Source organism: Bipolaris zeicola, assembly GCF_000523435.1.
Source record: "Bipolaris zeicola 26-R-13 unplaced genomic scaffold scaffold_214, whole genome shotgun sequence".
Lineage (NCBI taxonomy): Eukaryota > Fungi > Ascomycota > Dothideomycetes > Pleosporales > Pleosporaceae > Bipolaris > Bipolaris zeicola.
Genome location: NW_006912263.1, coordinates 16,672 through 42,134, shown reverse-complemented (window position 1 = coordinate 42,134; position 25,463 = coordinate 16,672). Strand labels below are relative to the sequence as shown.

General features: G+C 52.5%; 9 protein-coding genes across 9 annotated transcripts; 1 reads left to right on the top strand and 8 right to left on the bottom strand.

Annotated features, from left to right (window-relative positions):
* Positions 1-372: 372 nt before the first annotated feature.
* Positions 373-836, bottom strand: COCCADRAFT_106680 (uncharacterized protein; the record flags this gene model as incomplete). Its single annotated transcript, XM_007718139.1, has 3 exons — positions 373-410; positions 461-584; positions 639-836. 3 exons carry the CDS (start codon positions 834-836, stop codon positions 373-375), a joined length of 360 nt encoding a protein of 119 aa, XP_007716329.1.
* A 2,070-nt stretch (positions 837-2,906) lies between these two features.
* On the top strand, positions 2,907-4,478 carry COCCADRAFT_29543 (uncharacterized protein; the record flags this gene model as incomplete). Its single annotated transcript, XM_007718138.1, has 2 exons — positions 2,907-3,616; positions 3,668-4,478. 2 exons carry the CDS (start codon positions 2,907-2,909, stop codon positions 4,476-4,478), a joined length of 1,521 nt encoding a protein of 506 aa, XP_007716328.1.
* Positions 4,479-4,741: 263 nt separating this feature from the next.
* COCCADRAFT_106698 (uncharacterized protein) lies at positions 4,742-6,445 on the bottom strand (the record flags this gene model as incomplete). The annotated part of the gene is made up of 5 exons (XM_007718137.1): positions 4,742-5,530; positions 5,580-5,721; positions 5,769-6,208; positions 6,269-6,334; positions 6,392-6,445. The coding sequence occupies 5 exons, from the start codon at positions 6,443-6,445 to the stop codon at positions 4,742-4,744; spliced, it is 1,491 nt and encodes a 496-aa protein (XP_007716327.1).
* Positions 6,446-6,697: 252 nt separating this feature from the next.
* On the bottom strand, positions 6,698-7,990 carry COCCADRAFT_106675 (uncharacterized protein; the record flags this gene model as incomplete). Its single annotated transcript, XM_007718136.1, has 6 exons — positions 6,698-6,917; positions 6,962-7,116; positions 7,162-7,338; positions 7,388-7,498; positions 7,556-7,744; positions 7,841-7,990. 6 exons carry the CDS (start codon positions 7,988-7,990, stop codon positions 6,698-6,700), a joined length of 1,002 nt encoding a protein of 333 aa, XP_007716326.1.
* A 931-nt stretch (positions 7,991-8,921) lies between these two features.
* COCCADRAFT_106701 (uncharacterized protein) lies at positions 8,922-11,859 on the bottom strand (the record flags this gene model as incomplete). The annotated part of the gene is made up of 5 exons (XM_007718135.1): positions 8,922-10,658; positions 10,710-11,274; positions 11,334-11,497; positions 11,559-11,704; positions 11,766-11,859. 5 exons carry the CDS (start codon positions 11,857-11,859, stop codon positions 8,922-8,924), a joined length of 2,706 nt encoding a protein of 901 aa, XP_007716325.1.
* A 975-nt stretch (positions 11,860-12,834) lies between these two features.
* Positions 12,835-14,253, bottom strand: COCCADRAFT_106699 (uncharacterized protein; the record flags this gene model as incomplete). Its single annotated transcript, XM_007718134.1, has 4 exons — positions 12,835-13,454; positions 13,503-13,836; positions 13,916-14,155; positions 14,221-14,253. 4 exons carry the CDS (start codon positions 14,251-14,253, stop codon positions 12,835-12,837), a joined length of 1,227 nt encoding a protein of 408 aa, XP_007716324.1.
* A 1,019-nt stretch (positions 14,254-15,272) lies between these two features.
* COCCADRAFT_40240 (uncharacterized protein) lies at positions 15,273-19,348 on the bottom strand (the record flags this gene model as incomplete). Its single annotated transcript, XM_007718133.1, has 5 exons — positions 15,273-15,989; positions 16,048-16,746; positions 16,802-18,395; positions 18,454-18,660; positions 18,711-19,348. The coding sequence occupies 5 exons, from the start codon at positions 19,346-19,348 to the stop codon at positions 15,273-15,275; spliced, it is 3,855 nt and encodes a 1,284-aa protein (XP_007716323.1).
* Positions 19,349-20,205: 857 nt separating this feature from the next.
* On the bottom strand, positions 20,206-22,245 carry COCCADRAFT_40239 (uncharacterized protein; the record flags this gene model as incomplete). Its single annotated transcript, XM_007718132.1, has 3 exons — positions 20,206-21,497; positions 21,548-21,927; positions 21,983-22,245. 3 exons carry the CDS (start codon positions 22,243-22,245, stop codon positions 20,206-20,208), a joined length of 1,935 nt encoding a protein of 644 aa, XP_007716322.1.
* A 635-nt stretch (positions 22,246-22,880) lies between these two features.
* Positions 22,881-24,885, bottom strand: COCCADRAFT_106712 (uncharacterized protein; the record flags this gene model as incomplete). Its single annotated transcript, XM_007718131.1, has 7 exons — positions 22,881-23,212; positions 23,256-24,005; positions 24,056-24,301; positions 24,348-24,461; positions 24,517-24,637; positions 24,694-24,779; positions 24,843-24,885. The coding sequence occupies 7 exons, from the start codon at positions 24,883-24,885 to the stop codon at positions 22,881-22,883; spliced, it is 1,692 nt and encodes a 563-aa protein (XP_007716321.1).
* Between the last annotated feature and the right edge of the window lie 578 nt (positions 24,886-25,463).

The window sequence follows — 25,463 nt, the reverse complement described above, 5'->3', positions numbered from 1 at the left end:
TAAGCAAACCATATTTCATAGTATACATGTGTCAGATTGTGATGGGTTTTTAAAGACGGGTGTAAAACTGTCATAAATATGGGTGATGAATAATTTTTTAATGATTTGTGTTCTTCTCTCTGTTCTCGTTGTTGTTGATCCACGCTGACCCTCTATGTATGATCACGGTGGATCGCGCACGCTGACTAATTCTAGACTCCACTGCACAAAATATGCCCATATTCTGACAACATGACGAACAGTAGTGAAACTTGCTTTGTCCAACATTCTTTAATTCATTCAGGCTATATACAGATGATATATGGTGGCATTATAAGCTCATCGCATTAACGCGGTCCTTCGCCCTTCTTGGAGTATACAGGTATTAAGAGTTTACTTGTTGCCAGTGTTGTGGATGGCGTTGGGGAGGGCTTTCATTAAGTTAGAAACCGATCATCTGGACGTGATTGTAGGTACTCACCCTTCTCGACGGACTCAGGAACGATCTCCTGAATCTTCTTGGGGACGATTGAGTCATCGCCGTCGTTGAGGGCGTGGGTCTTGCTTGTGGACTGGCTGTTTGGGTTGCTGCCGGTGGGGTGAACCTGCGATGGCATGTTAGAGTGCGATTCAACAACCACATAGATGTCAAAACTTACGCTCTCGGGGAGGGACTCCTCAAGGCCCTTGGGGGCAGCCTCTTGGACCTTGCCGGGGACAGCGCTTTGTCCGGTGGCGTGGGAAGCGCCCTGGCCGTGCTGGTTGGTGGAAGACATTCTGATGGAAGTTTGTTTGAAGACGGGTATCTGTCGGATCAAAGGTCGTGAGATGGTACGGATTTGAGGAGTGAAGAGCATCTTGAATGGGTATTTATGGTGGTGAATGGTCTCCAGGAAACCTTTGAGATGAAGATTTATGTACGTATAGAGGGCTGGATGACGTTCTAGTGAGCGGTTTCTTTTGCGCCATCTTGCCTACAACTGGAGCTCAACGCGTCATGAAGATGCTTTCCATCCACATTCCTTTCGATAGCTAGTAGAGAACATCTAGGCAGAAGCAATAGTGTTCAATGCAACTGATGATTGGCAGCCCTACCCCGATCGGAGAATGCGGTGCATGGCTGTCTCGCTTATCTCCAGTTTAGTATTAATTGTGACGAAATGTAGTCATTCACTACATTATACGGGATTCCGCGGACTCCAGCTAGAAGTACGCGGATCTGATGGCGGATATGACGTGCTGGCTTGAGGAACGCTTGTAAGTAACTTTGGGCCCAAGACACCCAAGTTGAGATTGGAGAAGACTCGTGTTTACGACAGGACGACTGCATATGGTTTGTATTTTGCCACACGTCGGCCCCGAAAGTCCCGATCACGGGCTTCACAACTCCTGCTCGAATTCTTACAACCTCCATGAGACCGGATCAATGCAGAAGTGGGTGGGTGCAGTGGACGAGTGTTCGGATTTAGCAACCCCGCAGTTATCAGATCAAGTCAATTGCTGTATCAGATGACAGCTTTGCACAAGCGGTGGCCATTTTCCATCGTGAGCGGTCGGTTCTCTCATAGACTCTGGTTCCATTGGTAGTCTATGACGATACAATTGTGCTGTTTACCTGAATCGCCAATTGCCACGGTACATGCACCTGTCACTGTAATTGTGATGTTAGATGTGTCCATCATGCTGGGTGCTGACGCGGGTAGTAATGGCGTAGTTGATGTACGAGGTCCGCGGAGCTTTCATACACAGCTTCGCTCATATCGACGTGCACACTACAGTAAGCTGTTGGATGTGGCTATGTCTCTTCACTATAGCTTTTCTACGGTCTCTCAAGATAAGTCCATGAACACAATCTTTGGTTTTTGCGCCTCTTGTCCATGGTCTGATATTGTAGCTGTTGGTCCGAGTGTCATTCGCGAAAGAAGTCTGGTTCGAAGCAGAGACACATCGGCGAAGAGGCGAAAAGGAATACACGGCGCCGGATGTTTCTGTCGTTGTGCAGTTGGGGACGGCCCTTGGAGTGGTTGGTTTGTGTGAAGGTCTGCAGTCCCGCCAGCTTGACGCGTCGTATCGCGTACATTTGCCTCGCTTGGCGCGCCCAATTGGCCATGTCGCGTACATTCAATGAAGGTCAACGATCGTCTTCGAAGATTATCGACACGTATACGGGCATTGCACACGTGTGCCTCCATTGTTGAATCGATTTTTGCAGCATATAACATACGATTTCGCCATCGCAAACCCCCATAACGCGCAACAGCAGCAGTCACGACTTCACCCTCGGCATCTTAATAGCAGCCCTTCCTCAAAACACCGCCAAAGCGATGGGATCAATGAAAAGCTTGAAAGCCGACCAGCAAAAATTGCCCCGCCGAGATTCCCGAAGGAAGCTCGTGACAGTCCCATACCGCGCTGTGCAATGCAGACGAGACTATCAGATGGACCCAAAGCTTGAGCTGGGCCATCGCAAGAAGGTAAGTATGAGGAATAAAGGTTGGGGGACGCCCTCTATTTATACCCGAGGGAGAGCAATCTGTGCTCTGCTCACGTAATCCAGTGCCTACTACTCACGTGACCTAGCGCCTAGTCTCCACCTCAACCCTGGCCTGTGCGTCATCGCCTGCCAAGTCCTCCCTCTCCACTGCCTGCCATCTTTCATGTTTCCCGAGCTCCACTAGAATTTTCTGCAACCATCTTCTGCCAGTGGAAGAGTTTTACAAAAGATGGATCGTATACAAAACTCTTTGTCAAACTCATCTTGGCTTCACGTCATCGGACCTGCACCTGCAGCTATTGCAGCACTCTTGTTTTCGCAGATCGGCAGATGTGATATGATGTTATGCATCGCATGAGGAATATACAATGCATTATAAGATACCGGGTTCGGTTGAATTCAAAGAGTCAAGTCGCAATTGAGATCCTTCAAAATGCTGTCTGGTTACGTTGTGCTCCGGCCTTGGCTTCTTTATGTCCTAACATACGCCACCCTCAGTAGTGCTGCCACACTATTCCAGGGCGGAACAGTAATCTCTTGGGATACATCCGCCAATTACCTCAATGTCATTCGTAACGGTTCTGTCCTTGTCGAAAACGACACCATCTCCGCTGTCTTTTCAGGATCCTACAATGGTACCCTACCTTCCGATTTGGAAGTCGTTGATGCGACCAACGACATCATATCAACAGGTTTTATCGACACCCATCGTCACAGCTGGCAGACGGCCTTCAAGACCTTAGGCTCCAATACCACTCTCATGACCTACTTCCAACGCTATGGCACCGACTCGCTTGCTGCTAGATCATTTACGCCCGAGGATGTGTACATTGGGCAGTTGGTCGGATTGTATGAAGCCCTGAATGGAGGTGTTACAACTATCGTGGACTATCCGCACTGCACATGGTCAGCAGATCATGCCATGGCAGCACTGAATGCCACATTTGAAAGCGGTGTCCGAGCTGAGTTTGCGTACTACTTCGAAAACTATCCAAACTTTACAATTGAAGGGCAAACGAAGCTTTTCCGAGACTTGGCCAGGGACGAAAGATTCCATAACTCGCCCACCAACTTGGGTATCTCCTACGATAACTTCAGTAGCGACAACAAGAGTGAATCGCGGCACGTCCTCGATCTCGCACTGTGAGTGGACTCAAGCAAGAATCTCCCAACAAGTACTGACCCAAGTATCAGCGAACACAACGTCTCCGTACTAACCACCCACGCCAACGGCGGCATCTATGGCGCTCCCAACTTCCCCTCGGTCCTCCAACCCTTCAATTTCCTCAACGCCTCCATCCCTATCATCTTCGCCCACGCCAGCTACCACACCCCCACGGACGCCCAGCTCCTCCGCCAACACAACCACTTCATCTCCACAACCCCTGAGTCAGAAATGCACTACGGCCACCTCCACCCAAACAGCCACCTCATCATGGACCAAGCCTCCCTAGGCATAGACACCCACTTCACCTTCTCCTCCGACATCCTGACCCAAGCTCGCCTCTGGCTCCAGAGCGTAAGAAAAACTCTCTACACAGAAGTCGTAAACCGCCGCCACCTCCCCGCCCGCAACCCAATGTCCGTCAACCAAGCCTTCCTCCTCGCAACCCGCAACGGCGGCCTCGCCCTCCGCCGCCCAGACATTGGCATCCTAGCCCCAGCCGCCAAAGCAGACATCCTCGTCTGGAACGGTCGCGCCCCCAGCGTCCTCGGCTGGACCGATCCCATTGCCGCAATCATGCTCCACGCGAATGTTGGCGATATCAAACACGTCATGGTGAATGGCATGTTCCAAAAGCGAAATGGACAGCTTACGGCGAAGGATTATGTGGGGTTGCAGGACAGGTTTCTGAAGAGTGCGAGCAGGATTCAGCAGATGTGGAGGGAGATGCCTTTGCCGGTTAGTGAGGGCGAGGCAGCAAATGGAGTCGAGTTTGAAGAGCCGATGCAGGCGGATGTTGAGAGGGGCGAGGTGACGGGGTATGGGCCTTTGTTTGTTTAGAAGACTACTAGCTCTTTTTTTTGAGTGGGAGAGGTGAGATAATATCTAATTTAATTTTGCACGGCATGTCCTCAGGTATTGCCAAAAGAATCATAGGAACGGATAGATTAGAGACGAGCATGGTATCAAGAGTCACTTGCTGAAGATTTTACATCAACCGGCTATTCTATCAAATGATGAAATTTACAGTAAATAGCCGTGATCAGATGATGCCATCTACTTGTTTTCTAGACATGAATACTCATCGCTCTTGTCAACAGCATCTATTTCTCCGAGCTCCACTCCTTGAACGCCTTCTGCTTTTGCCTGCTGTTCCAGTTCAGAGTCCTCGATATACTATCGATCCAATCCGTCCGCCTCTTGTCCAACGGCAGCACACTCGGGAAAGGGAAACGACTGGCACTAATAGTTACGTAATCGCCCGGCTTTAATTCGACTCTTTCCCTTCCATCGAAACTAGCCCAAGAGCTTGTCCTTGCATCATAGGGCACACCACAGCGTAGTACAATGGTATCGGGTAGGATAATTGGCCGGAATGACAGCGTATGCGCACATATGGCAGTCACGAGAACGACCGGGTTGTCTGGATGGCAGAGCGAGCCGCCGGCTGCAAGGTTGTATGCAGTAGATCCCGTAGGCGTGGATACACAGATACCATCAGCCTGGACTGTTGTAAAGTGCTCGTCGTCGCCAAACAACTCGATGGACGACATGGTTGGGTTTGGCCCTCGATCAACAACCACTTCGTTCAAAATATTGTGAGTTCCATCCGAGTAATGCGTGTGGTGGTCTTCAGACTCTTCTCCAATAAGTTCCTCGACCAAATCGCGTCCCTTGGGATCACGCTCTTGAGACCGCATAATGGTAGCTTCGAATCGGAGGCGTAGACTAACGGTTATACCGTCTGCGAAAGCTCGGGAAAGCGATTGTGGATATAGTTCGAAATCGAATTTGGTAAGAAAGCCAAGAGATCCAAGTGAAAAGGCAATGGTTGGAGGGACGATGCGCTGGAAGAGCCATGAGGCGTACAATACTGTACCATCACCACCAAGCTGCGAATCTGTTAGTCCTGTACGTTTCGAGTCGATTTCGCTGTCATACCGCCAAGACGATATCAAAGGTCTGCGGTCTCTGCGCGCACATCTCATTTGTCCAGAACTTGAGACGCCCCTTGAACCCGTCCTTGTCGAGAAGGTCTTTGGCACTGAAGATGTGATTATCCTTCAACGTTTGTTCCACATAGCTACATCCTGTCAGTGCTATCCATCGTGTCGCAAAACCAAAACATACACCGTGTATGCCGAGTCCTTGGTCAGCAACCACTCGGTAACCTCACGCGAATGCTTGATCAGGCCCTCATCGTGGGCTTTGCCGAGTATGAAAATGTTCTTGACGTGCAGCTTCAGGCGGATCTGCGATAACTTCTTGGAAAGTTCCCGGATGCCAAAAGCCATGTCCGACAGCTCCTTCTTGGTCAACAGCCGCGAGTGCTCTCGCTCATGAGTGTGCTCTTTGAGCGCATCCTTGTCGACGCGCCGCTCCTGGGCCAGGCCTTCATACGACTGCGAATGGTCCTTGACAGGCAGGCCCTCATGTTTCTCGAGAAGTGAGTGAACAATACACGCGGTGGTGCGGCGCTCATTTTCCGGACGCGACGTCATCTTGCCCGAAGGGTGGGGTGCGAGTGAAGCTTTGCGGCGGTGGCCGTTATATCCGCCTTCGAAAACCACCTGTCGGTGTTTGTGAGCGAAAGTCAAAGAGAAAAAAGCGAGAAACAACTCAATGCGCACCTCCAAGGCATCATCATGGCTATTTACGCTGGCGATACTCTTGGAATCTTGGTCCCCAAGCTCGCTCTCAATAAGGAAGTTAGTATAAGCGCATGGCTATGACGTCTGGTGGGCGTCAGGTACCTCGATTGCGCCCTGGACGCCCGGACTCAGCTGGTCGAAGTAGGTAGTTGCCATTGTAATTGTGGAAGCGCGCAAAAGGGCAGCAGAACAGTCCCAAAATTGCGAGGTACCGCCGGCGTTTTGTAGTCTGTTCGCTGGTACCCTGTGCGCAATTGACGTCGAGGCGGCTGCATGAATCAACGCTCCGCCACGGTCCCACTTTGCGAGGGGCAGGCCCTGCGACCCCGCCAGCTGCCAATCACACCCACCACGCCCCGATGAGATGAGCAACACACATACTTACTCAGCTCGTGCCTAGTGGCACTGCTACAGTGGTACCTCAACCGACTCGAGCACTTCCTCGATCACGTCCTCGGGTGTGACACCTTCCAGCACTGCTTTCACCGCCTCCAAAGAGCTACCCCATTGCATACTGCGTTCGTTCTCCGGCGCAGTGATGACGATGCGATGTGGGTATATCTTGCGAGCGGCCAGCGCAACCATGGACGGAGACATGTAGTCCAAGCCATGGAGCGGGGCAAGTGTACTAGCACAATCAGCTTCATTCGTCTCAAGCAACACTCAACTTACTGGGCCAACATGCTAAAGTGTCTTGTAGCTAGTGCTGACACTCCTCCTGCAACTGCACGATGTAGCCTCATAAAGACGACGATATTGTATAGATATGCCCGCACTTCTGAGCTAATCTTGACTCCAGCTGTAAGCTTTGCCAGATTGGCGAGATCCTGAAACTGTTAGTTATCGTCAAGTACTCGTCCCAAGAGACTTACTTCTGATGTGAACAATGCACTCTGCGGTTTCGGTTTCACTGCCATGAACGGAACCGTACGCACCACCGAAGACATCGAAGCGCCATCATCAAAACCGCGTTCCTTCTCTTGCAACTCCTCAAGATTCGGCAGTCCATCTTCGGCTTGATGCCTATGCGAAATGAAAAACTGATCGTTCTGCAGCCACGTCAGCGCAAACCCTTGAAAGACTCCAACCACAACCTACCAAATGCATAGTCAACCTCGGACTATCCGCCGCATTCAACGCAATGAACAAAAACGGCTTCGGCGCCGCATGCACCGCCGTCCTCGTGAAATTCCTCTTTCCGCGTATAAGCTACTCCACCATTAGCAAAACCATGCCCAACACCGCACACACCGAACTTAACCTCACCTCCAAAGCCTGAATCTGCACCTGCTCACTCGCCCGATTCAACTCCCTTGCAACAACCACATTCGCAATGCGTCCCTCATCCTCCTCTTCTTCACCCCCCACTAAAATGCCCCTCCCAAACTCATCCAGCGACATCCCCTCCTCGCACTCCAACACCGCACACGCAAGCCCAAAAACCTTGGCTGCCACCTATACCTCAGTCAGCTCCGAACACATTCCCCCTTCTAATCCATCTTTCCTCCTTCCTCCACCCACGCATTCGTCAAGGAAGAGGGATAAACCAACAAGCTCAAGTTCCACCTGCACCCCCCGCAAACTCTCAACTTCACACTCGATAACGCAATTCTGCTCCGCGACAAGACATATCAGCAACGCGAGCTCCAGGTCACTCAGCGATTGCACTTTCTCCGCCACACCGTCCGCTTCTGCTTCCATCTCTTTTTTTTTCTCTTCAAGCAAAAAAAACCTAACGGGGGGTTTTTTCCTTCCGCCGGTGGCTCTCCGTTATCCTGGATGTTTGGATTCTTTTATTCACGCGAAGATTTTAAGCAAGAGTGAGATGGTGTTGAGCGCGTACGATGCAGTAGTTAGCAGCGTTGTTTGCTGGCGCGCGACCGACTGACCGACCAACCGGGGAGATGGACAGAGGTCTGAGAGACGCTAGTGACGATCGGGCTAAGGGCGGGCTGAACGAGGTTTGTGACTCCACAAGGCCGATTTATGTGGGATGATTGTTTTGGGGAAAAGTTTTCTCAGTATCGAAAGACGTTACATTTGGAAACTTACTGGGTGCACGTCTCAATTCTGTGTGTATCTGTCAATGGATATCAATTAATCAAATACTATTTCTTCCATCGATTGAAAACAATCGGCCTAATGGCCCAATGGCAAGGCGCTTGACTACGATTCATTCGACATCAAGAGATTCCAGGTTCGACCCCTGGTTAGGTCATCTTTTTTGCCCGTTGTCAGGCATATAATACTCCACTTTTTTGTTGCAAGTCCGAGTCGCCCGCAATTCTACAACATCAATATCATGCGGCACGTGGGACGCAGATTTTTTTTCCTTCGGCTAGTTAGACGGATATTGTACGCACCTCATCTGATAACGAGATCTAGTAAGCGCCAGATGTGTTTTTTTCCCTCGTAGATAATAGTGTCTATTGACTGATACAAAAGCACACTTCAAATAATCAATCAAAAAAAAAGAATATTCATTCCACTGCATCCCACATATCTATACGAATCCCACCCTAAACACCTTTACCCAGAACCCCTCACCTTGCAAAAAGGAAACCCCAAAAGACGAAAAAAAACAACCAAATAATACCCTCCAAACTGCCCGCCATACTCAACCCCATCTCGTCTACCTCCCCCTCCGCTCTCCCTCCTCAAACTCACCCCCTTCACTCCCCTCATCCGTAAGCCTACTAACCTGACTCGTCGAACTCGTGCGCCCCAGCAAATCCGGACGGGAACTCGCCGGTGCACCCATAGGTTTCTTGGCATTGCTAGTCCAGAAGAGCCAAGACTGGCCGTTGAGCAGAGCCAGAGGGTTAGAAATTGGGTCTGAGAGTTGGAGGAGGGGGTTCGAAGTTGATGTGTCGATGTCGTTTCTGGCCGGAGGGTGAGGAGGGTGAGAAGGAGGAGGAGGAGGAAGAGAAGAAGGATGGAGGAGGGAGTCCGGGGAGAGTTTTTCAGGGTGTTTGTGTAGGGAGGAGGTGGAGGAGTGGGTGGTGCTGTATATAGGGGGAGTGCTGGGATCGCGGGAGGACGAGGTACCAGGGGTGTCTGTTGGACGTGGTATATCGTGGGAGTCGTTTGTTTTTGTGGGGCGGAGGATGGGGGAGTGGGAGCGCGAGGAGGGGGAGGCGTTGAGGTTTAGGGCTGCGAGGGATTTGCGGGGGGAGGCGCTGCGGATGGAGAGCGAGGTGCCGGAGTCGATGCTGCCGTGGGTGATGTCTTGGCGCCAGGTCATGATGCGGTCGTTGGGTGGCTGCGTGGATACGCTATCTCGTCGAGACCGGCTGGTGCGTGAGATTATGCTGCTTGGGCGGCCGATGACGGATGCTCGTTTCATTAGAGTACTGTCCCACTGCTCACTTTGCCGTATACGCTTCTGGAACGCGCAGTCCTGTCGAAACACCTTGAGAGCACCAGTATAGTCGGCTGTGACAATAATGTTGCCTCCGCGATGCGCAGAGCGCGCGATATATGCCGGACTTCCCGCCGCCTTCTTGAACTGCGTGTCTGTAGGTCCAGGTATCAGATGTGCTGATCCCGTCTCCGTAGGCGCTCGCGATGATACTACAGATTCCGCTTTTGAAACCAAGGTAACCGGTGGTGGATTACAAAGGTCAAAGATTGGGTCTTCTGACGCGCTCAGAAGCCGTCTTGTCTGCATGGGTGCGATGATCGCGCAAGTAGTGATAGAATTGTGGGCTTCGAACATTTCCATTGGCCGCTGGTCCCTCTTCTCGCCGCCTTCCAGCGCGGATGTCGACCAAATGTACGTCTTACGGTCCTCACTTCCGCACACAATGTGCCCGGTGCCATCAGCGAAAGTTGCTCGGATTTGGCTGCACATGTTTTGATGGCCGCGAAACTTCATCTCCAGCGTCTTGTCCTTCATATTGTATATCCGCAGTCTTGAATCATTACTCGACACCAGCAATTTGACTTCACCATCTTCGCTACCCGGTGGCCAATACGTTGCCTGAATCCCTGTAATTTTACTGCCCTTTGCATTCTGACCTCTGGTCGATTTGACATGGAGTTGCGCCTGCCACTTTAGGCCCTCAGTATCGTAGAATAGGCAAAGCCCACCAAGCGTGCCCGCCATACACGTCTTTCCGTCAGGTGTAAAAGCGACTGATGTAATCATGTCTGGAGCTGTAGTCGAAAACGCAACGCTTTTATCTGGAATACTCCAAAGCCGTAATTTCGCGTCCAAGGATCCAGCAAGGAAAAATCGATCATCGGTCGGATGAAACTGTATCGAAGGCACAAAGTCGGAATGTTTGAACGTGCACAAGTTGTCGTCGCGGCTTACATGCCACAGACGAACAGTCTTGTCCATTGATGAAGATAAGAGGAAATTATTCTTTTGTTTGTTAGTAACACTATCTTGAAAGTTCATCACCCTACAACATACCTTACTCCAGCTCAAATCCAAGATAGTCGACGTATGTCCTTGGTATTCACGAATTGGCTTCTGCTCAAACACCGGCGCACTGAGGTGCTTGGCCTCCTCATGATGCGCATGTCGATCTCTTTCAGTGTTTTCGTGCGCTCGACGTCGCTCTGGGCTGTCTATCACGGCCCATACCCTAATCACCCGATCCTGTCCACCTACAGCAAGATATCTTCCATCCTTGCTGAATTCAACGGCCCAGATTGGATTATGTGTAGCGGCGGATCCGGATTGCGGTGCAGGGTTTGATCCAGCAGCCGGCGGACTTTTCCTTCCCGACCCAGATCGTAGCTCTTGCGCGAGAAAGACGCGATCAAACTCCTTCTCCTTCTTGAACTTTGCTCTCACTTTGATGTATGCCGGGGGATGCGGGGTCTTTGGACTGAAACTGAGGTTGTTGACATAGAGCTGGGCATTCATACCCTCGTGGCGTGGGTCGTCTGGTTCGGAGCCATTGTCGCTAATACCGTCCGGGCTGCTCTTTTTCTTGGTGCTGCCCATAAAGCGACTAAGAAACGATACTCTTCTAGAAAAGTCGTCAGTCTCGTTTATCGGTCGCCTTACCTCGTACTCGCAAGCACTTACTTCTTGTCGGCCTTATTCCCACCAGCGCCGCGAGCTGTCTCACCACTAACCTTATCCATGCTTATATCATTCGACTCTCTCGGTAATTGACTTGCGACGGGTTCCGAGTTCTGCGACCGAAGCTTCTGAGCCGCCGGTGACGTATTTGTTCTATTGAAGATTTGCTAAACACCACTGCATTAGTAGTATTCCGCGTCGGCGCAAAGGCAATGCTCAAAGACATACTTGCGAGAGCGGGTCCAAGGGCGTTTCCGACAATCCTATCGCACTCCCCAAGCTTCCTCCATTTTGTTGCGCCTCATTGTGTTGCTGCGCAGGCGATGCTGTAGGGCTTCTCAGCTTTGCTACAAGTTTCTTGTTGGACAAAGGCACTATCGCGGGACTTCAGTGTTAGTGATTCGACTCCCCAAATAGCGAGGTGTGAAGAGTTACCGTCAATCGTGGTCGAGGATGTGGTTTCCTGCCTCTGGAGAGCGGCGCTTCGACCGGCAGGCGTGGTGATGATCTTGGGGATTGCATCGGCCATGGGTACATGTGACAGTGCGACATGAATCTACGCGGGCTTTGATATAAGAGACTGCAAAGTACATACAACACACAAGGTATGTGTTGGCCTAAGGAATACAGGTGAGCTGTACTCGGGCAATGCGTTGGATGCGCAGGAACAGTAAGCGAAGATTCCAGAGGCGTTAAGGCCCAGACTTTCTCAGGGTCGTCTTTTGCGGAGGGTCACGGATGCGGATATTGACAACCTAGTAGTTGGCGGCTGCTGTCATGCATATCATATCCGGCCCTCTGCAATCGTGCCGCGCGGCTGGAAATGACATGCCTGGAGATTTTGTCCGAGGCGAATGGGTCTTTAAGTGAAGTTCCGAATGATAGGCTGGGCGCGCCGCGAAACTTCCTGCAGGCGACTTGTACTGATTTGGATCACGATAGCCTCGGCACGATAACGCCACATGGATGGGTGACGTCATGTGAATTGAACCTTGGATTCGCTCATATGAAAAACCAAGGGACGAGTAGCGGGCGGAGAGTGAAGGATGGCGGATCTGCCATGTTGAGACGATATGCACCGCGGAGACCGGTAGGCCCGATGGTCGTAGTTCACCCGAAGCTTGCGTGAGATCAAGCACGCCAAGGCTGTCCGGCCTCGTGGGTCCAAAGCCACGCGGACTGCCAGGAATAGTCATTAAAAAGAAACGAGTGATCATCACGATTGACGCAAGGTTTCATGGATTGATATATTGTATTCATAATTATTCAGTGGGGGATATAGGTCGTTGATCCATCGCGTGCAAAAGTCCATACCCAGCCGCGTCGCTCATCCAGAGTTGCTCAAAAAATCATCTACGCCATGACGCCAATGTCCAAGGAGTATCGGAGACTCCAGCAATGCAAAGACCAGAAGGATGCAGACAGATGATGTCCGGCACCAGCGTCCAGGGTGGTATACAGGAATTAAATAGTGGAAACATGGCAAGGAAACAAAGTGAGGCGTCTAAAAGTCCTCGTCGAAGCAGAAGTCACCAGACTGGCCTTGAGGCTCAGGTGCGGGTGAGCCCTCCTTCTGCTCGTGCTTCTTTGTGCTGGCCATGACACCAGCCTTCTGGTAGTCACCGACACGCTTCTCGAAGAAGTTGGTCTTGCCGGCAAGCGAGATGTTCTCCATGAAGTCAAAGGGGTTCGTGGCGTGGTAGACCTTGGTGTTGCCCAAAGCAAGGAGCAGACGGTCAGCAACGAACTCAATGTATTGGCACATGAGCTTGGCGTTCATGCCGAGCAGGGCGCATGGCAGGGCGTCGCTAAGGAACTCTTGCTCAATGGCAACAGCCTCGGTGATGATGGCCTGGACAGACTCCTTGCTAGGGCGGGTGTTGAGAAGAGAGAACAACAGACAGGCGAAGTCGGTGTGCATGCCCTCATCACGAGAGATGAGCTCGTTGGAAAAGGTAAGACCAGGCATCAGGCCACGCTTCTTGAGCCAGAAGATGGATGCGAATGATCCACTGAAGAAGATACCCTCGACTGCAGCGAATGCGACGAGACGGTTGGCAAAGGTGGAGTTCTTGTCAGAGATCCATCGCAGAGCCCAGTCGGCCTTCTTGCGGATGCAGGGAACTATGACAGGTTAGACGCGTAATTCAAGCGCGTTGTGGGGCAACTTACTGTTGTCAATGGCGTTGAAAAGGTACTGGCGCTGCCTTGGCTCGCTAATGTATGTGTCGATGAGCAGAGAGTAGGTCTCGGAGTGGACATTCTCCATCATGATCTGGAAGCCGTAGAAGCATCGTGCCTCGGGGATTTGTACTTCGCTCGAGAAACGCTCGACCAGGTTCTCGTTGACGATGCCATCGGAGGCGGCGAAGAAGGCGAGGACGTGGGAGATGAAGAAGCGCTCGTCGTCGTTGAGGCGCTTGTTCCAGTCGTGGAGATCCTTGGAAAGGTCAATCTCTTCGGCTGTCCAGAAAGAAGCCTCGGCCTTCTTGTACATTTGCCAGACCTATGAGAAATCAATTAGCATGAGTCATGGTGGAGACTTGATTGACGCGCCACTAGACGCGTAAAGTGGAAAAACTTACATCGTGGTACTTGATGGGGAAAAGGACAAAGCGTCCTGGGTTCTCTTGAAGGAGGGGCTCATGTGCCTCCTCAGCCTTAATGGTAGACGCGACTGTAGGCTTGACGTCCTCGGCGTTGGCGTCGAAATCATCTGGAATGCCGACAATGGGTTTGAAAACATTTTCCTTGTCCGAGTCCGAGAAGTCGAGTGTCTTTGCGGGTGAGTTGGTCATCTTGAGAGACTCAATTGCAGATGCCACCTGTATGACGCGTTAGTATGGACGCGTCGCGTGGAAGTACATGTCCCGCATGTACCGTGACGTACCTGCTTGGAAGGTGTAGACTGGATAGCAGACATTGTGTGTGAGGCGAAGAAAAAAAGTTGGTAATAATGCGCTGGGTCGAGTGTAGAAGGACACAGGCGTAGAGAAGACAAGACAAGTGGATGTGCTTGTAAGAAGTGGTGGTGGGTTGTAGTGTAGAGAGGGACAGAGAAGAGACGCGCTCACTCTATAAATCCGCGTTCACTCGCGAGCACGTGACAGGGCGATCGCGCTTGCGGCCGCTAGTGCCCCCTCGACGCGAAAAGTGCGCTATGAGCTCATGCGTTCGCAATCCCCATCATTATGCTTTTTCCAGCCTTTCCACCACAAAAGTAGAGCAATCAAGTAGATATGCGCAACATTGTGCCTGCATGCAATCCAAAGACACCCATATTGTCCATGTTCCTCCTCCCCAGGCGTGTAGGAATTGCAAAATGGTCGCTCAGCTGCGTACCCAGCCACAGCCTGTGCCAAAACCCAGACGCGTCGCAACGCGCTACGATTCGACCTGTCCCCACCACAACATGCAAGGGCCGTTTCCGTGAGCAGCTAGGCTCTGGGGCCTGGCGGCTGATATCAGTCTTGGAAATGCATTTGAAACCACAATTAGGCCGTCTGCTAGTCCGCACTGGCTGCACAATGGTCTTTTGGCTCGTTCAGGCCTCGGATCAGATAAGATTTTTCGCTGATGAGAATCTGACAATGGCTGACCATGACATTCCGGCGACGTATCGCCAGGCACGACGCGTTGCTCGACGCGTTAAGTGGCTGGCTCCCACTTCCACTTTGTCTTTGATCCATTTCGAGCCCCCTACATTGCGCACACACCCTCGAGATCTGCTGAAGGTTTCCATGGCGTCACTACCCAGTCCCCACGACCTGCAGTTGACCAGACGACGCGTGCTCGGACGCGTCTCAAGACGCGGGGGCCCGGACGTTTTCTTGAATCTCTATTACATTCATTGTCTAGCCCAGGAACTACGATGGTGTCCATGCTGCCTGCGCCTGTGCCTCCCATCGCGTCCCTTGCTCTGCCTTTGAGCATCAGCCACTCTTACTTAATGCCCAGCCCTTCAATTAAGCCTATCAACTCGGGAACCCGGAAAGGCTTGCATATTGCGCCATCCACACCCGCGCTCTTGGCCAATTCCACCTGTTCTCGTCTCGCGTTGGCGCTGACTGCAATAATCGGCACATGTCCACTCAGCTCGCCTTGTGCCTCCATCTCTCGGATCCTCCGTGTACACGTCAGTCCGTCCATGACGGGCATTTCAATGTCCATGAGCACCACGCTGAGAGGCACCGAGGGCGAAGCACTAGGCGTAGCTGAAAATGGCGTTTGTGATAAATGACGCAGGGCCTCGACGCCGTGGTTTGCAACGTGCACCGTGTGGCCTAGTTTCTTTAGTTGCGCGGATAAAACCCGCTGGTTAATCAGATTGTCTTCTACAACCAGGATGTTGTAATGCTGTTTCTCTACTTCCATAACTTCTTCCACTTCTGGCAACGAGAGACCATCGACCACTACAGCCTCATGGTTGCCATTCATGTCTCCAATAATTTCGACGTTGGTGCCCGTCGACGACTCGCCGTTAAGAGTAGGGTTTACGTCTATAGTCGTACGTTTGTCTCGAGGTGGTGTTGCACGCCGTGATTTGATGTAAAAGGAAAATGTAGATCCAATGTTCTGGTCAGAGGCCACACCAATGCTGCCACCTTGCAGTTCGGTGAGTTCCCGGGATATAAAGAGACCAAGGCCTGTCCCGCCATACTAGAGTGGTTATTAGTCTACTGATACGAACGGCAAAGGATGTGTGACAGAGTAGTACCTGGACATGTGTCTTTGGTGTGGCCTGCGAAAATCGAAGAAAGAGTTTGGCCTTGTGCTCAGGCGAAAGCCCACATCCACTGTCCCTGACTGTGAAGTTGAGGTAGAACACTTCGCCAGCATGATCGTCCTCAGCTTGAGAAAGGAAATCGCTTCGTAAGGCTTCTTGTGGCACATACTCGATCTCTGGCAATTTTTCTGCCTCCCGAGAAGCACCCATAATGACTTCGACCTTGCGTGTCTCTTGGTCCTTTGTGAACTTGATTGCGTTGGTCAGTAGATTGATGAGAATCTGAAGAACGCGGCTCGGATCCAAGACTGCCCAGTCAATCTCCATTTCCTCAATGGACGGGTCACACCGCACTTCGAGCTCGACACCAACCTTGTTAGCTTCGTCTTTGAACATTTTGTATGCGTCTTGTAAAAGCGTCGCGGGTTGCAGCACTAGAGGGCTGATGACTAGAAGCTTCGAGTCGAGCTTTGAGAGAGTAAGGATATCGTCAACAATCCGTTTTTGATGTGTGGCGCATGCCTGTATCGTATCGATAGCGTCTAGACTGCTATCAATGAAGTCTTCTAGCTGTGCTCGTTGGTCGGGCTGTGCAGCGAGTGCTTCGTTTTGCACGAGAGCTTTCATCTCGCCCAGTGAGCCCATGATAGAGTCAGCACACTGTACCATTGCGCTCAGTGGATTGCGCATCTATATCGGTGACAGTCAGTTTTCTATGCACATAAATTCTGTGAGAGTCACTTGCCTCATGACTGGTCATGTCAATAAAGTTTTCTTGCTGCCTCTTCGACTCAAGCGCTTCTTCCACTCTGGTCTTTTGAATCGACTCGGCCCACTTCAGCTGCGAAATGTCCGTCATTGTCCCCATGATGGTGCCATCTGTATAGGCAGTGGCTGTTACGAGGATCCAGGTTGATGTTGTGACTCCATCTGGTCCCGTCCATTGTTTCTTGAGATGGGTTGAAAAAGTATGTGAACCTTCCTTGTATCTGGTCATGTCTACGTCGCGATAGCAAGCCTCGATCCGGTCTTCGTCGACGATATTTCGCCAGTCTACTTGATCCATGGGTACTTTGTCATGGCCGGTGATACGAAACCACTGGTCGTTGCAGTACCTCATTGACAGATCCTCGTTCAGGTGATATAGACCGACTGGTGCCAGCTCGGTGAAACTGGCTAAGCGCCGCTCTGCCTCTGAGCGCATGATGGCAGCTTCGGTCGCCTCTTTCTGGGCAGAAATGTCGGTGTTGCAGCCAAAGACACCAGTAACAATCCCGTCCGCGTTTTTGATAGGCACACAAGCCGAGAGTGTCCAAAGATAGTCGTCACTAGTCTTCTTGTCTCCTTTTTCTTGATTCAAGTGTCTCTTCCAACGAACCTCAAATGTAGCCGGTTCTCCCGCTATCAGACTCTCCCATCGATCCTCGATTGTGGCTATATCATCTTCGTGAATACATTGCTTGAAGGTAAAAGGTGGGCAACTCGAAAAGTCTCTCTGGTGCCCAGTTTGAACAAAGTATGTTTCCTGTTGTCGCATCAGCCGATGTTGACGGGCTGCAATTCGGAACCTTACATTAGCATGTACCAGCATCCCATCAACACCAATCTCAAAGTATCCTAGTCCGAGTTGGTCTGCAATCTCATGGAAGTTGCGAAGTTTTTCCACAGCATTACTAGCTTCTTGTGCAAGAGTTGCAACTTCAGCATTAAGGGCTTCGCGATCTCGGGCGGATTGTTCTTCTTGCAGTTTGCGTCTTCGTACCTCCTCTTCGTGAAGTGCCACTAGTGCAGCAGAAGCTCCCAGCAAGTTGGAAAAGACACTGATCCAATCCTTGTACTCATCATCATATGGCCGACGAGTATTAAGCCCGATAAGAAGGAATGCTACAATGTTGTCGTCGTAAGTCCGTATTGGCAGAACAAGGAATACTTTTAGTGGGTCTCCAAAACCGCGCTTTTCGAGATCGGTGTACAATGACGTTGGTAGTATACCATCCTGTTCCTCATATAGTACTTCAGGTCCGTCTCTTATACTGGCGGAAAAAGCGCGAGCCAAGCCAGTATCCTGGTCTAGGTCTAGATGCTGAGGTATGTCAGAGTGGTCGGGTTTATATCCGATGGTCCATTGCAGAGTGCATCTACGTGGTAGTCCAGTCTTAACACCTGCAGCGTCTGGTACCTCATTCAACTCAGAATTTGAGTACAAAATGGCGGTCGGAAAGTCATACTCAGATGGCTGAATAGCTTGGCCTACCTGAGCCCAAAACTCTTTCGTTGTTCTTGCTTTGCTGGCCAACTGGCCCACCCTTAACAAAGCATTGACGCGACGCTCGAGCAACCTGAATCGGTATGATTAATGATGATGTTTTATTTTGGCGAAGAATACGAGGTGGTTACCTCTGTTTTGTGACCTCTGTCACGATAGAATACATGCCGGTAATGTCGCCGACACCGACAAGAGGGACGAGGCTCCACATGAAGAAGACCTCTTCAACAAAACCATTTCTTTCGACCATGAAGTGAAATTCCTCTTCAGGAACATCGGCAAAGCGTGTTGATTCTGAGCGGTCCATGGTTGTCGAGATGGGATCTGCAAGCTCAGGCCTATTGGGTTGTCAGAAAAGCTTGATCCCGGGTCATGGTGTCCAACACACCATGCATCTAGGATACTCTGGCCCAGTATGGCAGGGTGTCTCGACCCACTGACGGCGCCATAAGCGAGGTTGTACAAGACGGTCCGCTCAGGTCCGAGGAAGAGGGCGGTTGGGCGGGTTTCCAGCATCAAAGTCGTCACGAGTAGGTTGAGTTCATATCCCCAGTTGCTAATAGGGCCTAGAGATGTCTTTGACCAGTCAACTTTGCGGATGCGTTCAATGTGTTGGCGTAACTCTGGCGACTGGATTTTGACAGTGAAGATGGTATCCGGCTGGGATCCCCAGAGAGGGGAGACGATGCGAGATAGCCTGGCAGGCTCTGAAAAGCAGCTTGGTTGCTCAAGCGAAGGAGGCGGCTGCTGAACAATGGTAACGACGAGCCAGCGACGGCAGACGACGAACTTGGCCCACCGGTACCTACCATGGCGGAACTCGTTTTGGTGGCGAGCGGAACTGAGGCTCACAGGATCCCACCAGTCTCTCAGCGCGTTGTGCGAACCAAGCGACAGGGCGATTTGTGGGATAGCAAGCAAGGCGATATTGACATGGTAGATGGCGGATAAAGGGGAGTCGCAGTCAACAACAAAAGTTGGTCGAGGGTCGCTGTCGAAGAGCTGACGGATATCCACATCCCCCATGGCGGATCTGCGTGGATAACGCCGTGGTTGGACCGCGGAGGAACAGGGAGGCCCGAGACGGGCGCTGGGGGGCGTGGGATGTGCACCAGGAGTGGTTGTTGCAAAGGCGATGGTGGGTGCATGCCCCGTCTGGGAGGGCTTTGCATCGATGAACGGCACCCTTGAGATGCGGACGCAAAAAGAGCAGTTAGTGACAGTTAACAGGGAGCAGGACGAGCTAGGCGGCTGGCCAGGGTGATTTACGCTGCAAATCGCCTACCACAACCTGCACCGGCATTCCTGCCGAGGGGCTAATGCGCGGGGGCTCGATTGTGGCCGCACTGGCCTTTTCAGCTTTCAACATGGCATTTGCCCACGACGTTCGAATCTCGATCCCATGCACGTGCCACCTGCACTGAACTCTCCCCCCCCTACCACCGCTCTCGTCGCACGCCGCGGCTGCTCTGCCCTCGTGTCACGTACTTGGCTCGGTCCTGGGAATGGTGTGTATATACTCTGATCCTGTATTCATCAGTCTAGCTCGTAGGCGCTGGCGAACTCGAAACAGAGTCGAAGGAATGGCGAGAACCAAGTGTTGTACAAGTTCAAAATGTGTCATATTCACGTGGGCATGCGCAGCTCAACGGGCCGACAGAAAACGCTTGCAGATTGCAATTGCACACCGCGATGCTTGCCGGACTGCCACGCACCAACGACAACTATACGGGTGGAGCTTAGCGCAGCCTCTTTCAAAGGCACTGCTTCACTGTACTCTGACAGCAACGCTACAAGACTTGTGTCGTTTCAGCCCTAACCTTGTTGATGAGCTAAAACACCACGGGAAACACCGTATACTTGGACAACACCTTCTCCATGCACTAGTCCAGCATCTTCGCCCAGTTGGGAACCACCACAAACTTGCCCTTGACCCTGCCAAGACTAATTGCATCCCCTGCATCCTCGGGCGCTGCTCTCTGGTTCTCTGGCCGGATCTCGACACTAGCTACTTCTTGTAAGAAGCTTGATCTGTTTCCCGGCGTCAGCTCAAAGCTCGTGCCGCCCCAGTCCAGTGTTGTGCGGCCAGACTTGTGTACGCGCAGTTTGCCCACCAGTCCACTCCCAAAGCGGACCCCTTCCTTGGCCTTGGCATTAGGATCTGAAAAACTTCCTTCCTCGACCTTGATCTTCGCATCCGCTTTGCCTGAAGCCTGGACGGGTGGTGGAGGGGGTTGGGCGTCTGAAGCCTCTTTTTTGACAGACAGCGGTTCCACTTCTGGCATCAGAGGTGGGATCTGGAAGAGATAAACATTGTTATCTCGCACTGTGGGTCTTTTCTCTGCACTGCCGGCGTCTGCCATGGCTACGTCCCCTGTCCCGTCAACAGACGGCACCTCTTCGGGACCCAGCTCAGCTCGAATGTGGCGCAAGTTTGACTGAAAACGCGCCCATTCTGCACGGTCTTCGTCAGTCTGGAGGATGGGTTCGGCGATACTCTTCCTTTTGATTTTCGGCTTGCGTTCAGCGTCCGGTGATTGTGGCTCTTCCTTCTCCGCTGGCTGAGCTGGAGCGTTGGACAAGCCAACTTGTTCAGCATCAGCCATGTTCTCGTCGTCGCTGGTGGGTTCCGTCTTGACAGCAATGTCGGAATCTTCTGGGTCATTCCAAACACCCTTGAACTGCTTGCGAGAGCCGGTAATCTCCACATCCTTTGACTTGGCTTTTGATCTTCGGCCAGCTTGGTCGGTGGCAGCCGTAGCCAGCGACTGTCCGCTCGATTCCGCTTGTTCAAGTATCTTAGCAGACGCCTCCGAGCTGGCTTCTGTGTTTATGCCAAATGTTCGCTCTTGGTGTTCTTTCCGTCCTATTCGAACAGGCAATGCTGTCCTTGTGGGACGTTGTGTCGGCACACTTTTGTCCTTGGCTTCGTCTTCGTCAGAAGATATCTCGATCAGGTCAATGTCTTTACGTGGCAGGTTAATATCGTCTTCATCATCCGAGGAAACCATTCCGCCATCTTCTCTTTTCATGTAAGAGCTGCCTCCGCCCCCACTTCCGCCTCCAGACCGACTTGAGCCTGCGTAACCGCCATCTTCGTTCTTGATGCGTTCTGCTCGTGAGCCGGATCCTGCGCCAAAACCAGAGTGTCCACGATTTGGATTGTTCTTCCTGTCTAAAGCCACAGTCAGCGCAGTTGCTTGTATTCGAAACAAATCGACGTGCCTTCTCTAGAGCTTCCGAGCGAGAATGGCCCGCTGGCGACTCCACTGAATCCACCTCGTGCGTTCTTCTGTTTGTTCGCTTCACGCCTAGCTGCTCTCAATGCGTCGGCCTCTCTCTTCTTGTCTGCAGCGACCTGTTCCTTTGTCCGTTCCCGGTCGCGGGCTGCCTGCTCTTTTGCGATGGCGTCTCGCTCTTCTTTGCTTCGTCTACCTGTGAACGCGGGCGTCTTGACACCTCTCTTGCCTCGAGCTGTACCGCCGCGGCCGCGAACAGATGGTGATGCGGATCGGGAAGGAGGTACTGAGCCTTGCAAACTGCCTAGCCTCTGTACGGGGGCGCGAGCGCTCGGTTCTGCGCCAGGCTGGGGCGATTCGGCAGCACTATCGCATAGTCATCAGCACCACAGGCGTCGTACGTGAAAGAGAGCGTTCATACGATGCTGTCGCTGAAGATGAAGCTTTTGATTCGGTTGCATTCAGCGCGCCCTCTTCAGTTACGACGGGCTTCGAGTCGGTATCCTCTTCCTTTGGGATTACTGGCTCAATCGAATCTCCTGTGGCAGCTGCAGGAGCTGTACTCTGCGGGGTCGCATCTTGCACAGATTCGGTTGCGTCTGTTGAATTTCTTGCTACGACTGATCCTCCCCTTGCGCCGCCGCGGGAGCGTGTGGTCCCGCTTCCTCTTGGTTTGGGCGGCATCGCTGTGGTGGTTGTTTTGAGGGAAGCAAGTGGAGCGTGACTCGGGAAAGTCGCAAATATTTTGGCTATCGATAAGGTAATGCCGATCCGACCTTAGCCCAAGTAACGCGACGTCACATGTCAGAGTGAGGGGCGGACGTAGCAAGGGCTTTCCGCTGGAATGTTCGACTCGGCCAATTACAATGGTTGCATTTGTACCCAGGGTTTTTATGTATTTGGATCAGGATCACCGTTGGACTACCTATATATCACCCATGCATAACATGGGCATTGGGCGAAATCACGTCGGCCAGGGTCGTGGAATCGAAAGAAAAAACGAACACCGTCTGTTTCATTTCCACGATGCCCAAGAAGCTTCAAATCTATCAATTACAAATTTCTTTTTCTCGTCGGTGTGGGGGAGTAAGAGTAGTGGTAACATGTGTGCATGCCAATGTATGTAAAAGCCCACTCCGCCAATGCTCGCTAGAGATACTGAGGATACATCTGCTCCTGAACGCCAACCCTCCTAATGCCTGGAAGCAGTCTTCAACATGAACGCATAATCAGAAAAATCGAATACGGCGGTGAGAGCAAGAGCGCAAAAAGCAGTCGACAACCGATAAACAGGGTATAAAATGCGATCTGACGGTCTTCTATCCTTCGACAAATGTCTTGGGGCTCTTGCCCAGGAGCTCAAGACACCTGCGTGCAAGGGTCACGACCTCGCCCTCGCCGTCCTCGTTGTCTTCGTCGTCCGACTCGATGTTGCGTTCGGCAATTTCCGTGACCATATCGATGATTTCGTTCGACTTGCTTATGAGCTCCATCAATCTTGAGTCTTCGGATTCGAGTAATTGTAGGAGTGTCCAGATGGCAATGTGCTGGAACGTTGGGTCGCCGCTAGCGAGGAAACGGCGCAGGTAACCATGGATTCCGCCGGCGGGTTCCGTCCAGTTTTGGATGAAAATCGAGTAATCGCCCACTGCTTCTGTTAGTGGCTGGCAGAACAAAGACACATTCAGACTTACCCTTTGACGACAAGTTGCCCAATGCAGCGGCGCTGTTGCCCTGCACCTCGATGCTTTCAGATTCTGTGAGTGGGATGAGGACGTCAAAGACGCCCAGGTTCAGCAGGTGAGGTTTTAGCTCCTCACTTAGTGCAAGCACAGCAATGGCCGCAGTCATTTCTGACTGCACTGGGAGTCGCACGTTCAGTACGAGGGATTTGCACTTTTGCACAGCACCAGCCTCGAGGACCAATTGCTTGTTCTTGTCAGAGCTAGCAGCAAGGTTGCGGAGTGTGGATATAGCGTGGCATTGAATCTCGTCGTTGTCGGTGGAGCCGAGTAGGTCTACGAGGGGCTTAAGGAAACCGGCTTCAATAATGGGTGACTCATTGGCGGGGTGGATGGAGATGTTTCGTATGCATGCGACGGCGGATAGAATAAGCGGGAGGTACGAGGATTGGAGGAGACGGAGAAGAGACGGCAGACCACGAGCGCGCACAATCTCAAGCTGGTAACGCTCATCAGAAGCAAGGTTGCGAAGGGCGAGGGCGGCCTGGCACTGGACTTTGGGCGACGAAGACTCCATGAGGTGGACCAAGGAGCCAACCAGCCTGCCTTCGGTCTGTGCCAACTTGGCGCGGTTGCTCGAGTCGACGGCAATGTTGCTGAGGGCGGTGGTGCAGTAGTACTGGACGTCGACATCGGACGAAGAGAGCAGCTGGACGAGTACGGGGATTGCGCCGGCGTTTACCAGCTGCTGTCGGTTGTCGTCTGTTATCGTGTGAGCATGGACCATGGACTAATCAGAAAAGCAGGCATACCTGAGTGTGTCATGTTGAGCAGCGCACCAGTCGCATTCCTCTGGACGCGCATGTCCTTTGATTTTGCGAGGCGGGTGAGGGGCTGGAGGGCGCCTGATCGTGCAATCTTGGCCTTGTTGTCTTCGTGGGTAGCCAGGTTGGTGATGCATCCGACGGCGTTGCACTGCACCTCGACATTGGGCGAGTTCATCTGCTTGATCAGGGGCGCCAGGCCACCGAGAGCGACAATGGCTACCTTGTTCTCGGCTGCGAGGGTTAGAAGAAGCTTGCAAGAGCTGCGGTGTGTACATACTGTTGACGGCAAGATTGCCCAGGGCGGCACTGGCGGCACGCTGCACCTCGATATCTGGGTTCTGGAGCAGGAACAAGATGGGCTCGAGCGTGTCGCGGTCGACCTCTCGTACATCTGTGTCAAGGATGGTTAGGTGCGTCAATGATGGTGGTGAGGCAGGGCCAAGTACCTCGCTCTGTTATCTCGGCAAAAGTCAAGCTTGCCGACCGCTGCAAATCAATGTTGTCCGAGTAGACGAGCGTGCTGAGGGCGCGGAGGGGTTCCCCAGAGAAGAAGTCGGTCTCGGCTCGCTGCGAGCAGGTTAGCAGGATGCAGTGGTGGTGGTGCAGAGGGCGGGTGGGCGTACATTTTCGAGGAAGCCAAGCAGGTCGGCAACAGCTTCCCTCTCGCTATCTGCGAGCACGGGATCGTATATGCTGTCCCTCGAGCGGGCTGCACAGGGCGACGGTCAGTTAGCAAGGCTCAGACAAGGCGTGCAGTTGCGAGAATACTGACCGCCGCAGCAGAAGAAACGGTAGCAGAGGTCGGAGATGCCCATGGCTACAGGCGCTGGCGCTCGCAGTCCGGGCGGGCGGAGGCGTGTAGTGGTGATGGGGCGGCGGGAGCGAGAAGTCAAGTGTGCAGCGGGACCAGTCGCGCAGGGCAGAGGGCGGGCAGCAGGCGGCGGCGGCGGTGGTGGTTGTGGTTGTGGTGATGATGGGCGGAGATGGTGGTGTTTGGGATGGGGGCCGGTGCGATGGGGTCGACGAGCTCTGTGATGTTGTCACCCAGTGGGCGTGTCGAGGTTGGATGCGCGCACGCCCTTGCTTGGCGGGAGTTGAGCTGGTGGTGCTAGTGAGCGGAAGCGTCGCCCGGACATGCAGGCAGCGCCAACAAGAGAGCAAGGGTCACGGAGAGGCGTCGAGCAGGGCGAGATTAGACAGGCGCAATGCACGCCAGACAGCATCAACGGCAGCAGCACGCCCGCTCGTCCACCAAACGGGGCTGGGGCAGCATGCAAACGGCCTAGCTGCTGCTGTTGTTGCGGTGAGCCAACCGGGGCGGCGTCCAGCACAGCGGGCGACGTCATGTCGCTGCCCCGGCCGCTTGACGTGTTCGCCAGGCCAGCAAAGACGC